A 16,787-nucleotide genomic window follows, 5' to 3' on the forward strand; every position below is an offset into this window, starting at 1 on the left:
ATAGTAAAATTTTTACACAAATATAAATAAAATTGTGAGTTAATTTATTATTTAAACTATGTCAGTCTTAAACAACCATTTAACATGTTAAAATATTAACTATTTTATTTGTTTTTATATTGTATTGGTTTATACTTTAGGTAGGGATTTTTTTTTCTTTTGTTTTGAACTTATATAACCACTATAAGTATACGTATAGAAATATTTAAAGTAAAATAACTAAGTAAGTACTTAAGAAGATCTACCTAACAACATTTTTTTTTAGAAAATCTTATTAGAAGTTTAACACAGTTTTATTTTAGATTCTGAGGGAAGCGAGGAAGCTAGTGGTTTTACAATGGTGTTTATTTTTTTATTTTTTTTTTACCCTGTATACAACATTTTTACCAGGAGGAGTGATTTGATTTCAACATATAGTATCTTATCTTTTAGCAAATTGGATCAAGATGGTATTTTAAAGAGGTAATTTTTCGATTTTCTCAATAGCTATTTAATTCCACGGGAAAAACCCCCGACAAATTATGAAAAACCGTTTTCTAACTCTTTGTGTATCACCATAGAAACGAATAAAAACTAATAATATTATACTATTAAATCAACTAACATGCTATAATAAATAATAACAATATCAAATCGTGTCTGCTCAGAATCGTTTCTCTTATACAATGATAATATTATATCATTGAATTCAAGTTTAATACAACCCATCATACATTGACCCACTTGTAACCTACTGTACAGCAGAGCGACATCCACTTACCAGTTTTTTCAAACATAATAATATGATCAGATGAATTCAGTGTTGGGAATCATCTAGATAAATTATCTAGAAAAAATTATTTCTTCAATTATCTTATCTAGATAAAAAATAATTAAATCATCTAATTATCTCATCTAGATGTATGTAATGGTTATCTGTGGTAATTTACCTAGATAAATAATATAATAATAAGAATATTTTTAAATACTGAAATAGCCAATAATTTACGAGAACCGAACCGAGTAGTGATTCCAAATTCCAATATTATTATAGTTAAAAAAGAAATGTTTACTGAAATATTGTCAGTTTTATGTTATTTTGTTATTTTATTTTTATTCAAGTTGTATTTAAAATTTTAATTTTATATTATTTTAGTTGAGGAATGACATTGAGGATTTATTTATTAATTAATAAATCTTATCTAGTAATTACTAACAAATTACATTATTTATAATATAATTTTAAAAAAAATTATCTATTTTTTCATCTATGTGTATTTTTATCTTTATCTAGATAAAAAAAAAATTATGTTATATTTTATCTTATCTAGATACATTTTGAATGAATTATCTGTTATCTTATCTATTTTTGGTTATCTTTTCCCAACACTGCAGATGATATATAATAGACGTTTCATAAACCTATTTTCCAATCAATTAACACGAACCTGTATTATAAGTTCCTTAAGTGAGATGTATTTCCATTTCACTCGTCTTTCAACTGATTGTGGTCTTAACGGATTACAGCAATAGGTATTGGTATAAAGTGTCACTATTACTCTTACTGTCTCTAATGCGATGTACTTAGTATGTGCATAAATGATGCATCACATTAACATATTATTATGGAGACGATAGTTGAGGTCCATATTATTTATACTGTATAGACATTCACAGAAGAAGGTAAGTATATAATATTTATAAATATAGTCTGTATTATTTATTGTTGTTATGTTATGTGATAAGTAAATTAGTTTTTTTTTCATTATTAGTTTAAAACATGAAATAGATTTCATTTTGACAAATTTAACAAAAGTAAAAGTAATCAAAATATCTATCCCATTTTAACCATTCAATTTTAAGCTATCTAATATGTTTGAAATTAACTAGATAGTAAATAATATAATCGTTTAAGTTAAGACGCGAATTATTTAACATATATATTTATTTATAACTAGGGCTAGGGATTTCATGTCCTTAAAAACCTTTAAATATTAATTTATTTATGTCCATAAAATCACTTATATATGCTTTTAAAATATGCCTTAAGGCTGATAATATATTTTGACTACCTACGGTATATATCAGAATAATATTTTTATTGGTAAAAATATAAATTAAATATTGTAAAAAATATACATTTATGTACGTTGTATACAAATTAAATTAATTTATTAAATCTATGCAAATCGATATTTATATTTTCAGATTTCGGATCTTTTTAAGATTATTAAAAATAAAAATTACATTTATCAATGTTTTATATATTTTTCTATAACTAATTTAATAAATACCTACTAGTTATTTAATAATCATTTTTATTAATTTAATTAATACCCAAATTAATAGATGTATTGATGTACAAGTTTGTGTAATCTAAATCAATAAAAGCATATCGTTGGTTCACAATTTATTTCAACTATAAATGTCCCGCATACGAGAAAAACATAACCCACCCTAATGTCTTTGAATATTCTTATAGGTTTTTTTTACCAATTTAAAGAAAAATGTAATTCTAATTTAAAAATAAATATAAAATGAGAATATAACAAAATATGCACTAACACGAGAAAAAGAGTAAAATATGAAAAATGTACAAAAAAAATTATTGTAGACTCCTGGTATTATAAAACAGATTTATATATCACTAAACTATGTTTTAGATGAATATTAGAAAACCTGCGAATTCCTATAAGTCCCTAGTCCCATATATGACTATTATGTGATAGGTACCCAATACCTATTTAACTGTGATAGTGAGTATTTACATTTAAATCCGTTATTAGTAATTACATATTATAGTTGAATTATAAACAAAAATATAAATAATATATTATGTTATTATCAATGGATAAAATCTTACCAAAAATCACTATTTCCAGACACTGTATAAACATTGAGTTTCAATATTTATAGTATAATTATTAATTATATATGTATAAATTATTACTACGAAAAATTAATACTTAAAAATAAATTAAACAATTTATTACAACTATGCATAATTATAAATATTAACAGTCTTATATGAAATCTAGAATAACGGTACTTAAAATAATATCAGGTAGGTACCTAATATTATAACAAATATATATTAGAATATTCATTAACTTACTACTCCAAGAAGGTAAGCTTAAAATAATTTAAACCGTAAATAAAAAAGAAGTAAAATACTAAAAGTCAACATTCATGGAACATGAAAATGAGATTCCATGACTCAACAGGTGTCTTAACTTATCCATTAAACATTTTACTTTGATAAATAAAAATAATAAATTTTAATTCTTACTTTTAAGTAAAGTTTGCATTTGTTTTTATAAATTATAGATCAATAAAAGGATGATAAAAACAAAATAACAACTGTAGAATATTTTAATTTACAAATAAATTAAAAAAGGTATTAAATGAATTATAAATATTATTCATCGTAAGGTTAATTAATCATTATGTAAACATAGCCACATAGGTCTTAAATATTTACAACAATTTAAATGATGAAGACTACCATTTTTCTTTAATTTCTAAAATGGTAACTTAAGCACAGTATATCCATCCAGCGTAATGCAAACAATTTGTTTGTAATTTGTTTAGTATTACTTTTTTTTATATTTTTATAAAATTTTACCAAGTTGCTTGTTTTTCTGAAAGAATTAAAGATTTTCTATTTTTGACGAAATTACGTATTATTGGTTGTACTTTTCAACAATTATAAAACTTATCAATTATATTATTCTCAAAATTGTTATCGAACTGTTTAAATGTGAAATGAAAATCTCTGTACAGGCTAAACTCTGGATCAGATATTCTTGATTTTTTTTTTAAAGGAAAGAGTATTTCATGGGTTTCTATTAAATAACATTTTAGAAAAATTCACTGGAAAAGTAGGAAACCTGGATGATCAAAAATACAACAGTGGCGTCACTTGTCCAGAAAAAATAAACTAAATAATAAGATAAAAATGTAGTTTATTGTTGCAGATTAAAATAATAATAGGGTATAATATATTGGTTGTTTTTTTTTTTATTATTGAACTTAAGCCCGGTGACAAAGGCCATTGTAGCTGTTGTAGGGGTTTCGAAATGTGGTAGGGACTAGGGGTAAGGTTAGTACGGTAGTTTGTTTTTACGATTGTTTTACGGTTGTTACGGTATGTAGCAAACACTTGTATGTGTGGCAAGGTTTTTAACTATTATGGTCACCCATCCGGGAGCTAGTAGTTGTGGCCGTTACTTACTCCCAGTCGCATTCCGCGACTGATAGCAGCCAACGCGCTACGCCAAGCCACAATATATTGGTTTCTATTGGGTTAATCGGGCATGTTTGTTGATTTGTATTATTATATATAAATATATAAATGAATGTTTGTGGGTAGATTAGACCTCTGGGAAGAAGATAGGCTAATTTGAAAAGGGTTAAATTTGGTTTTTTTTATTCATCGGATTTTAGTACGGTTAGGTTAGTATAGGATTTTGTATTAATTGATTATATTAATCCACCATAGGTGGAATTAAGTAAAAACGACTTCGTATAACTTTGATACTTTAGAGTTAAATAATACACTTATGTACAAACAGCACGGGGTCCGCGATCTACCGAAGGTAGATTGTCTACCTGATAATGTACTCCTACGAAACAGAATTCTTATTCCGGGCAATAGAAAAGTTAAGATAAATTTTGAACACCATACACCGAATATTAAAAACCAACTGAATAAAGTTTAAGTCATATAGAGTTGGGACATTTATATATTATAAAACCGATAGTAAAACAATATACACAATACCTTATTATGAACTATCAATTAAAATTTAGTTAGCAACTTAAAGACTATGATGTAGTTAAAATCAGCGTGGTGTTAATTATTTCACTTCTTCACATGAAAAATATTTTTTCTTTGAAATAATGAACAGTTGTTCGGTATTCAATTTAATATGGTAAATAATCAACAGATATTTAAAAATAAATAGTAAACCTTCTATTAAAAAATAATAAAATTGACTCAGAAAATAATTGGATCAACCAGTGAGTGTGGTTACGTTTAACATAATATATATAATCCAGACCACATACACAGTGGGATGTAGAAATTACATCTCAAAATAAACTTATTTTTGAGAAGCATGGAACGGTGTATTTTTCTGTTAATAAATCATCGAATCAAATGAACAATTTAAAGAATAAAATTGGTTATGACAGCAGTTTTTCAAAATTTCTTTATGTATTATGGTATTATGTTTTAGTACGCTTAAGTAAATTTAAAATATTCGTCAGTTTTTTATCGACTGATAGAGTTCAACGAAACTTTCTATGGTATAAACTTACACTTTTATGCCACAGAAAAATCATTGAGAAATAAATAGATAAAGTATTAAAGTGTCAACTCAATATCTTATTCTTCATATTGCTCATGGTTTAAAATTTAGTTTACTGCTTACGCGTTCTCACTAAAGTAAAGACACAATTATAATTACATTTATTTAACGTCTATATTAAATTTGAGAAAACTTAAATCTATATTAACTAGTTTATAATAATTTAATTATAATTTAATTACATTTTATACATTTTTACTTATCTTTATATTTAAATTATCATAAAAAAAACCATATCAAGCGAAAGGTAAACCACATTTTTAATAGTATTTCCAAACACCTTTTTGTTTATTATAAAATAAAAAAAACATCGTTCACAAGCATGACCAAAAAGATTATATTAGAAATAAAATAAATTAATATTATTGATTTTATGTGGGTACAAATATACTTTACTACAATGATAAATAATATTGAGACATTCTTTTACAATCTATACACCAAAACTCGAAACTATACCTAAACTTACAATAAAAACTAATAAATAGCTAAAATATACACAATATTTGTATGATTATAATTATTTATCTCTATGATACTGTAAAAATCTATTTTTCACGAAGATTATTTCGCCCTGAAATATTTTTTACTCTTTTATATGTTTTCTGGTGGTAAATATAATATCCAATTGGATATTTTGTAGTAGTGAGGTAGAAAATTCGCAGTACTTTTTAAAATTATCAGAAAAAAATAATAATACAGAAAAATGGGGAATATGTACGTGACAGCAATTTTTGAATGGTATTCACTTAAGTTAATAACAATATCATATAAATTAGTTCAACCTGTATTACTTATTCAAATTACTATTACAAATTAACAATAGCATATAAACCAATTATAAAACATATTTATATATAGTGGCGGATACACCATTTCCACTCGGAATCGTTTTTCATATGCAATGATTTATCATAAAATTTAAAATCATCACATTCATTACAGTGACTAATTGACGAGGTATATTTAAAACCTACAATACAGCAAAATTACTTCACGAGTTTTTTGTATATATTTTTGAAATGCTGCAATAAATAATAACTGACTAAATTTGTTATTTTGACGTATCGATCACTTCAGAATATAATTAGAAATGTATACATTATTAAAGTATTATTAAAAAATAAAACCTATAAAATAGGTAAACCATAACAATATAACATTAAAATTAAGTTGGTTTGTAAGCATATTATATAAATTTAATATATGTGTAACTTAAGTTCATATTTTTATTTTAAAGTGCCCCTATCATTATATAAAATTAATTATAAAATTTACTTTAATTTTCCAAGATTTATTCATTTTCTAACTATTCTTACTATTTTCTAAGTTTTTTTAATGGTTTGATTTATAATTGTTATAAAATATATAATATAGTTAAGACAAAAAACAATATATAATAGTAATCTTTACGTTTTAAATTATGAGGTCAACCACACAGTCATTTATACCTACTTGCTAAATAAATGGAAAAAAATTAAACGACATAAAAAACTTTCCAAAGTATGAAAAAATACAAAAAAACTTTCATGAAAAGCAATTCAATTATATTCCATTATGAAAAAATAATAGTTTTATGAACTGTAGTACATTTTTAAAAACGATTTGAACCATTTATTATATTTTAACAATAATTAAAAACCTTATTAACATCTTATAATATCAAATAGTAAACCAATTATTATATGTTAGGCTAATGATTGTCAGTTCTTTTTTTTAAATATCATATTCTAGTTGTAATAGAAAATGTGATTTTTAAATATTGAATATGATGGTTGAATTCACTTTTCGTACTTAAAACACGTTTTTTTTTTTCAAAATATTTTTTCTATAATTGACAATTATTGTTGTTGATAGTTTTTATAAGTCGAGGATTTTAATTTACTGCAAGTAATATTTATACATAATGAAGCTGCGTAAAAGTTAAAGAGCTACGTTATGTTTATAGAAACTCCCATAGGTACTCATGAATATGTAAGTGGAACTATGGGTGACGTTGAGTAGACCTGAACGTCAATTTACAAATCAAATAACATAATTTCATCCAAACATAATACAACAAATATTTGGAATTCCGTAATGGAATTACCTTGATGGCTTGATCGTAAATTCGTGCCACAAATCCAAGATAAATTGTCTAATTCTATTTAATTCTAATTATTGTTGAACATGGTTAAAAGTTAGGTCTTCAATATAGGAGTGTATTTTAAATTATTATACAAAATAATATACCATTAACAATACATTTTTAATATTTTTTGTGTATGGGTTACATTATTGATTTTATATTTTATAATAAAAAATCCAATCGTTATCATGAAAGTAAAAATTATTTAATAGTTTCTACTAAAATATAATAATTGTATTAATTACCATAAGTTTATATCTATTAGCGTCAGTGCCGTATTGATTGGCTCGAGGATTTATTCGATAAACTTCCTTTTCCGAGGTTAATACTAATTTCATATCTCAATACTAATAATACCTGGTATAGGTTAGATATATATTTCTTTATATTAAACGAGATCCTGAACTCTGGGAAAGTAGCTCTATGTACGGACCATCTAAACTAAACTCGTGTAGATTTTTTTTTCATTCTTCGTGACACTCATTGGCTGAGAAGTTGATCAAACGCGGGTATGATGTGACATTATATTATTATTATTATTATTATTATAATTGTTGTCGGGCAAATTTTGTACAACCGTCGAGTATGGTGGACAGCGATAGCCAATTTTCCCGGGGTACACGTGGTAGTAATATAATATTATAATTTATAATATACTGACTAACAGAAAACGACGAGTCAAGCGGGCAAGCGAGTGGAGGTGGGACATGACTGATGAGATTGCAGCTGTCTGGTTATACGCATGATTCTCGAGAATTGGAGCTCTTGCATTATTGTAATAATATTATTAATAATAATAATAATAATTACGGTGTAATATTATTATATTCTACGCACGTGTATCGGACGCACATTATCGGAACCTCGGCTATTGGATATTTGTGAAACTATTATTATTATTAATGAATAATGTATTAGGTATAAAATCAAATACATTTTGTTATCATCATTTTTTTTCATAAATAATAAGTTATCTATGTGTACGTTGCATAATTTTTTTTATTTGTATAAGGAAATTTGAGCATGTTTTCTAGGTTATTCATTAAAAATATATACAAGAACACTTGAAATAGGCTTTTTTTCAAAGATTGATCGATAGTTAATTGTTACAAGGAAATACCTATATTATACATTCATATATGTGGTTATTTATATATTTTTATTTAGTTCAATAATTTTATTGTATTACAACCATAAGAAGTCTCGTGAAGCAAATTACTACGGTCATTACATTTTAGTGGTCACAATTACTTCACACACTTATCCATCGACTCGCATATGTAGGTACTCCACTATTTTAATTTGATATAAACTCATAGTAATTGTGAGATTAAATCAAGTATTTTTATATATAAGTTCCCGCCAAACACAATATGTCTACATGAACCCATGATTTTAATTATTATAGTATTATGTCCAAAGCATGTATAAATAATTGATCAGTGTGGCGAATATGATAAAATAGGAACATTTTTTACTACAGGACACAACACTTTTGGCTTCTAAAATGATTAACTGTAAATTATTTTTTTTTTTATAAATATTTTTCTTATAATTTACTTTTTAATACAAATAAATATAATATAGTAATTGGTAAAATGACGTGTTTCGATAGCCATGTTAATTAAAAATAGTTTCATATTTGAATTAGATACTTTTTGTGATTCTGATACTTAATTTTTGATTTAAGACCCAACGCTCAACCATTTTCATCCGATATCACTTCAACAATATGCATTCTAGATGAAAATGCACATAAATATATTGTGTTTTGTAAAACAAAATAATGCGTATCAGGTTAAAAATAAATAAGCTGGTATTTCAAACGTTCAAAGTTCCTATATTAAATCTAATTCTTGTTTTAGTTATTATCCTTATCTACTACCTGTAGCATAATATAATAGTTTGAATTCAAATTTAACACATCCAATACAGTGGTTTTCTCAATGATAAGGTACACTCGACCTTGCCTACAGTAAAGCGAGATCACCAATTTTTGTTTTCATCGTTATATCAATGGTTCATTTTAAATATATTAGTATGCTAATGTGTTATTATATTATTTTCATAAATATAAAATAATTTATTAATTTAATAAATATATTTTGTATACATTTTAGGGCGTTATTCGTTTTTATAATTTTAGACTTTTGTAAATTCAATTTAAAGTATCTTTGCATAGAATCGAAATAAACGACAGGAATCAGTGTGCTTTTCAATTCAAACTGAATATTTTGAATTTATGAAAAACATTGTTTTTTATTATAATACAAGACCTTTAATAAAATGTATATTGTAAGGAAAGATTCATCGACCAGCCGTTGACGTAGCAATTCAAATATCAGTGGCTCGGAAACGTCCTCACCAACGTATTTTTTGTCTAGTAAATCGTCAATCTTATTATTTCCATCGTTTCAATTTCAATATTTTTCTAAATTTCAGGAAGAAAAAACGCACATTTGCAGCATCTGGACCAATATAATAATGTGCAATCTACCATCAGATACCTAACCTTACTGCAGATGATACTACAACATACTACAGTAAATATAACACTTTAATACGATCGATTGGAAACAGAATACCTAATAACTTATCGTCGAACACGCGACGGCTTACCTGCGGAAATCTCTGCTCCAGCAGGCGTAGATCACGGGGTTCATGCCACTGTTGATCCACCCGAGCCAGGCGACCACGGACGATAGAAGTTGGTCCTTGAACACGCAGCTCTCGTCGCAGAACCCGGACAGCAGGTTGACGACGAAAAACGGTAGCCAGCAGACGATGAACACGCCCATGACGATGCCCAGCGTTTTGGCTGCCTTCTTCTCGCGGGACAGCTTGCTCAGCTTCCGACTAAGGGAAAAGTTTTTCTGCAGCTGATGAGCTCGCGTGTAGCCTCCGCTACCACCGTGTGCTGCCGACGCCGACGTGGTAGTCCCGCCGCCCCTATGTATTCGGAGCGTGAGTTCCATCCGACCGCCGCCGGCTCCACCACCACCACCTCCGCCACCTCCACCGCCACCACCTCCACCACCTCCGGAACCGCCACCGGACGACGGGGTGGATGACAGCACTTTGGTGCCCAGCCGCTGGCACCGGGTCTGCGTGACGGCTGCCGTGTAGATCTTGTAATACGTGAACACCATGACCAGCAGTGGCACGTAAAACGATATGGTGGACGAGAATATCAGGTAACCGGTGCTGTTTGTGAACGGGCACGTGTTGCTGGGAACGGGTTCGGTGCGGACCAGCCGCCACCATATGATGGCCGGGAAGCTGATGACGCCACTACACACCCACACGGCGGCGATCAGCCGGTACGCCCGCTTCCGGCTCATTTTCGTCGGGTACGTGAACGGATCGGTGATGGCCCAGTACCGGTCCAGCGATATCACGCACAGGTTCAGTATGGACGCTGTGCTGAACAACACGTCCAGCGACCGCCAGACGTCGCACGCGTTTATGCCGAACGTCCAGTAGTGGTCGAGTACTTCCTGCACGGCGCTCACCGGCATCACCACAAGCCCGACCAGGAAGTCAGCGAAAGCCAGAGACGTGATGAAGTAATTGGTCGCCGTGTGCAGATACCGCTCCCGGACCACAGCGATGATGACCAGACAGTTGCCGAACACGGTCACCATGCAGAACACCATCAGCACCGCTGACAGCGGGAACCGGTCACCGAAAGTTGACCGGCAGGGGACCGCCTCCTCCGTGCCCATCGGGTCCTCGTAGTCGGCCGTACCGTTTACCAACGCAACCATTGTCGTCCAGTTCATCTTTTTCTCTCTCTATATATATATATATATATATATGGTACGTAAGAAGTTGTTACTCGGTGTATAGAGTCGCTATTCCGAAAAATCGTCACTGGAACACACAATGTAAAATTCAGGGTGTTAAAATTGTTCACGAATAATGTTCGTTCAAAAAATAATAGATTAGTTCACTCTAGTCATAAATTCCTTAATTAGTAGGTAGGTAGGTACTTATAAACTACGATACGTCTCATGTTCTGTATAATGGGGATGTTATACTTTTTCAACTTACAACAAATAAATAAAAAATTATTACATAGTATATTACAATTATTAATGCACTTGTCTATTATATTCAATTATTTTAACTTTTATAATTCCAAGTTAATTTTGCTAAATTTCACATTTATTAGAAGACGAATTTTGATTAAAATTAAATAATGTTTATAATTTTAAAAATCACTCATTTTCCAATACCTTATTGTCCCATAATGCTGCAATATCTAGTAACTTAAAGTATAGATATATTTTTTTTGATCCATATATTAAAAACAAAGATAATAAACGGTAATACGGATTTTTCCCTATCAATAATAAGTATTTGTCGAGGAATGTTTCTGTTCATAGAATTTTTAATAAATTCAACGCCATCTGTTTTTTGTATGTATTTTTATAGAGAAATGTTCAATCAATTGATCTACTTTTGTTCAAACAATTTTTTTACCAGCGCATCACGTTGCAATCGTTCAAAAGTTATTTACAACGAATCCCTACTATTGATGCAACGCAGGAACTTGACTTATATTTATTTTATACTTATGACTACTCGAGTATTATCAAATCCAAACTTCCCAAACGATTACCTATTTCATCTCTAGTCATAAGCCAACTCGTCTAGTTTTAATATAACATTAATTTTATAGTAAATATCATTCATCTGTTCATTGCATCGTCGGTGGTTGTTGTTTGAGTTTGAATAATACATTGTTTGCTACGTACCTATACCGTTGCAATGAGTCATCATAAGAAAACAAACTAGGTTAAGTAAGGTTTGAATTTTGGCTTAGTTCATGCCATTGTTGTATTATTATTATTACTATGAATTATGATTATTATGATTATTTTAGATTTATAGATTCATGTTTTTGTTTGATATAGGTCATTTATTATAGATCGGTGCATTTGTCATTATAGACACAGGTAAATATATACCGTACGATCGTCACTCTATATTTTTATTTTTCATTGACATATTTTACCCCTCGCCTGTGTGTTGTATTTTTTTTAAGAACACCATCTTATGAAATTAAATTATATATTATGATATAGTTTAAAATATTATTTTAGGAAATTACACCGGCTATCTATTGCCTCATTTATTTTAAACCACTAAGATATTAATAGTGAAATTTTAGACAAAATTTAATTTCAACCATCAAATTATATAGGTGCATATGTGTGTAATTACTAGAACTATTAATGAACAAAAACACATTTATTTAGTTGCATTAATGAAATGTGTAGAATTATTAAATTTGAAGAAATATTAAAATAATATAAATATTTGTATTATCTACATCAGAGGTTTCCGACCCATGGCCCTCATCATTGAATTCACTAATGGGTTAAATGAGGTTTTTCAGCCCCCTTAGTTATTTTCACTACTTAAAAATATTCTTTTTTTAAAAGGTATATATTATAACGTATATTTTTTTAAATATCCCTGGGTTCCGTGATGAGAAACACAATTTTAGGGTACCTATATTAAAACATTTAAAACTGTAATCAGACCTTAATTATAATATAATGATGTGCAAACATAATGCCCAGTGATATGTATATACCGATAACCCGCATTGTTCTAATATGTTGTTGTATACTTCACCCGGGTGGTTTGATGTAAATTATAAGTTTTATTGACTCGAATAAAATAAAGTATAAAACGAAAAAAGGTTAGCATACTTTGAAAGTTGTTTTATATAGTTCCGTTAACACTTTGTAAAAAAAAAATTAAAATGAAACAACAACACATATGTGCTTAAAGAGATATACAGTTACTGCTATATAACGGTATCATGTTCCTTTAACTGTCATGTCATGTATTTTAATGACACGGTAATCTGAATCCTAAATCAGACGGAGCGAGGGTTGTAACAAAATGTACCGTTTAGTCTGTTGAATAACATCTCGCAAGGAACTATAAATCATGTTTATTCAAATATCTTCAAAAAATACGCGAGCGCCTTGACAATATGAGCGCGTATAGTGAGCGCCATGGTGGTCGGGGTGGGTAGGGTTGAAAACTCGCGTACTGAAATGTTATTCCGGTGAGTAAACTGCCAACGGGTAGGTTATTATACGGAAAGAACAATGAAGGTCGGGCATGACGTATCGGGTGATTACGGGGTCATTTATGAAGGAAACGTTTCCGGCCCGGAACTGACACGGAAGGACAAGAACAAGGAAAAAAGACACTAGATCCGGTGTATGTGGACTATGCTATACTATTGTAAAAACGTGCAGCAGTGACTGAAAATGATTTAGATAAAAAAAAATATGTGGATAGGAAATTCGCAGCTATATATAACAATCAGCGAAGAACGACAAGCTATGAGCTTTTCGTATTTTGATATTCCTTTTACATAAACAATAGATTAACGCAATAGAGAATGTTTGAATTAATGAGTAATGACGATCCCCTGATAGCTGATAATTTGAAAAAAAAAACTTATTATTAAATAATAATCATTTTTATTAAATTAGGAAGAAAATGTTTTAAACTTAAATAATTCAAAATTTTCTCTTTAAACAATTGGTAAAATTCTCTTAATGGTACATAAATCAATAATTATTAAACTACATAAAAGTTGAAAAATACATTCGAGCTAATATTTATTTACCTATTCTTTTTAATAGGAGAGTGAGTATTGGTTTGTTAATATAAAATAATAAACTAAATGGAAAATCAATTCGTATTTATGTTTTATATTTTAAATGTTTGTGATTGTATGAATATGAATAAATAATAGATTGCGTAAAGTATTCTAAGAAAACAATAATAATTAAACGTTTGAGAAAATGTTTTGACATTGTAATATCAAAACTCTAAGTATAAATATTATAACTATTTTATAGCTGGAATATTTATACCTAAACGTTTAAAACTTTAAAATGTAATGCCATAAAAAATTTTTAAAACAGTTAAATCTGAAAAATTCTGTTGGAATATTTTTATTTTTGTTCTAATTAATAAATTAGTCATCTCAGAAAGGATCGGAGATGACACAAATTTAGCATTTCAGAATTATTATTTTTAGTTATTATTTATTTAACTGATATTGACACCAAACGTATTTCGTATCTACTAAGACACTAAGTTAATCCTCTAAACCTAAAGGCATCCCTGATTTTACCTACTTAAAAATATGTGTATTATAGTAATAATACTATATTTCATTTTTTGACTTTTCATTATCCATTATCAAGTAATTTTTTAAAGGACTATTATTCAACATATTTTATTAGATAAATCAAATCTTTATAACTGAAGCAACTGTACTGTTAATTTAATAATTAACTTTATTCGATTCAAATAAACATTAGTACCTACATAACGAATTCACTAAATTCTCAGTTTTTATGTAATTATACAGTTATTGTGAAAATTAATGAAAATTAATATCCCTCAATCAAAAATAAATATTATTTAACAATGAAATATAACCAATAAATATTATTTGAATCACAAAATAATTATCGTGCAAGATAAATTCATTAATTTTCTTGTATACTCGAACTAGAATAGTGAAAAATCAGCTTTAAAAAAATGTAACATGATCGTTCGCTGTATAAGGAAAAAAATCTTGAATATTTAAAAAAAAATTGCAAATTTGCTTTATAATATTATATTATCTATAAAATATAAAAACCAATATTATTTGAGTTAGGTTGATTTCTAAATTAGTTTCGTAGTTCTATAATTTATATTTTGTAACGATTTATAAAAAATCTCAAAAAGCCACACTATATCAAACCCCGAACAGTCTCCTTCACATTTATTATAGGTATTTAAACAGTTATCATATGAAAACAATGATGATTGACATAGAATTGTAATTTGTTGTATGTACGTGTGTGTCTAAAATGTTATATAATATAATACTACGAGCTTATGACATCAGCATGCCAAACTTATGAGGAATATATTAGTTAAGCCTCTCTTATATAACAAAGTATCAGCCCCAACCCCACCAATCAAAATCCTGGATATGCTACTGATAGAAAATATGAATTAGGTATTTTGGTAGATATATTTAATAAAGTATCATGCATTTTTTTCTTAGTTAACTGAAAGAACTTTACACACACCTCCTACATAAGCTCGTATGTAGGCGACGAAGACTAATTTATAGATCCTTGATGTTTGCGACAAGTATTAGGTTTTGAATGGTTTTATGTGTTTGTGTAGAGTCTACATTATCTTTAATATATTTCACACTATTTTAAAATCACGATCGGAATTGTGATGATTTTTGTTTTTTTCCCTATACAACTATAAGCTAACAGGATGTAAAACATATAAAAAACCTCTGACAAAACAAAGATAATGTTATCTTATAGAGAAAAATAAAAAGGTTTAGACTGTTTATTACAGCAATGTATGGGACACCTTTATTTAAATTTGGTACTATATGTAGTTTAGTTGTCCGGTCTAGAAAATACAATCGGTATCGTCTAGTGGCACACCGTTTGTGTAGGTAACATTAATGGTGACTCGTCAGTTTTTTACTCCCACACACCGCCATTACTATATTATATATACTCATATAATGTTGTGTAATAACAATAACTAATAATTATAGCATGTTCCAATAAGACGTATGTTCACTTATTTAACTGGAATGAAAATAAAAAAGAATCACTTAGGTTCGTTGGGAAGTGGGATAAATGATACATAATAATATATGCGCCACGTTATCATCAAACGGTTCACGCTCGAGGAATAACTGCCAATTTTCTATATCGGATACACAGCTATTATTTGTATAACAATCGAATCTGCACAACAATAATAAACTATCACGTTTTATAGATTCTGAGTGCGGTGATACATGGGTACTGTTTGGTTTTAAACCGATATGTGTTTTTTTAAGGTTTATTTCTGAAGCTTTTATAGCCAGTCAAATAGCTCGAAAAGTTTTACAAAGTACCTCTATAGATTTTAAATTGAATACTTTTGTACCATAAAGTGGTCATTATTTAGGAATTTCGGAGTATTTTTCGGGAAAAATACAAAAACAAAATAAAAATAAGTAGTTATATTTTACGAGTACAGCGACCTTTTTTTAACAAAATATTGATCATTTTAACGTAAATCAAGCCCTAAAGCTCTGCAATATCAGCTTTTTAGAATATAATTATTTATTATTTTTCAAACATTTAAATACGCCCACCTAAGTTAACTCTCTTTTATTTTAGAAAAAATATTATAGCATCGTATTTCTATATGCACATCAAATGACAAATCTGCATTAACAGCTATCCCAA

General features: G+C 28.4%; 1 protein-coding gene across 1 annotated transcript in view; it reads right to left on the reverse strand.

Moving 5' to 3' along the window:
* The window catches only part of LOC132938459 (dopamine receptor 2), a 156,775-nt gene that overhangs the window by 131,005 nt on the left and 8,983 nt on the right, over positions 1-16,787 (reverse strand). The window contains exon 2 of the mRNA XM_061005307.1: positions 10,099-11,352. Coding sequence (XP_060861290.1) covers positions 10,099-11,261 — 1,163 coding nt within the window. The 5' untranslated portion in view covers positions 11,262-11,352. The remainder of the gene's footprint in view (positions 1-10,098; positions 11,353-16,787) is intronic.

The sequence above is a fragment of the Metopolophium dirhodum genome, chromosome 2 (assembly GCF_019925205.1).
Source record: "Metopolophium dirhodum isolate CAU chromosome 2, ASM1992520v1, whole genome shotgun sequence".
NCBI classification, from domain to species: domain Eukaryota; kingdom Metazoa; phylum Arthropoda; class Insecta; order Hemiptera; family Aphididae; genus Metopolophium; species Metopolophium dirhodum.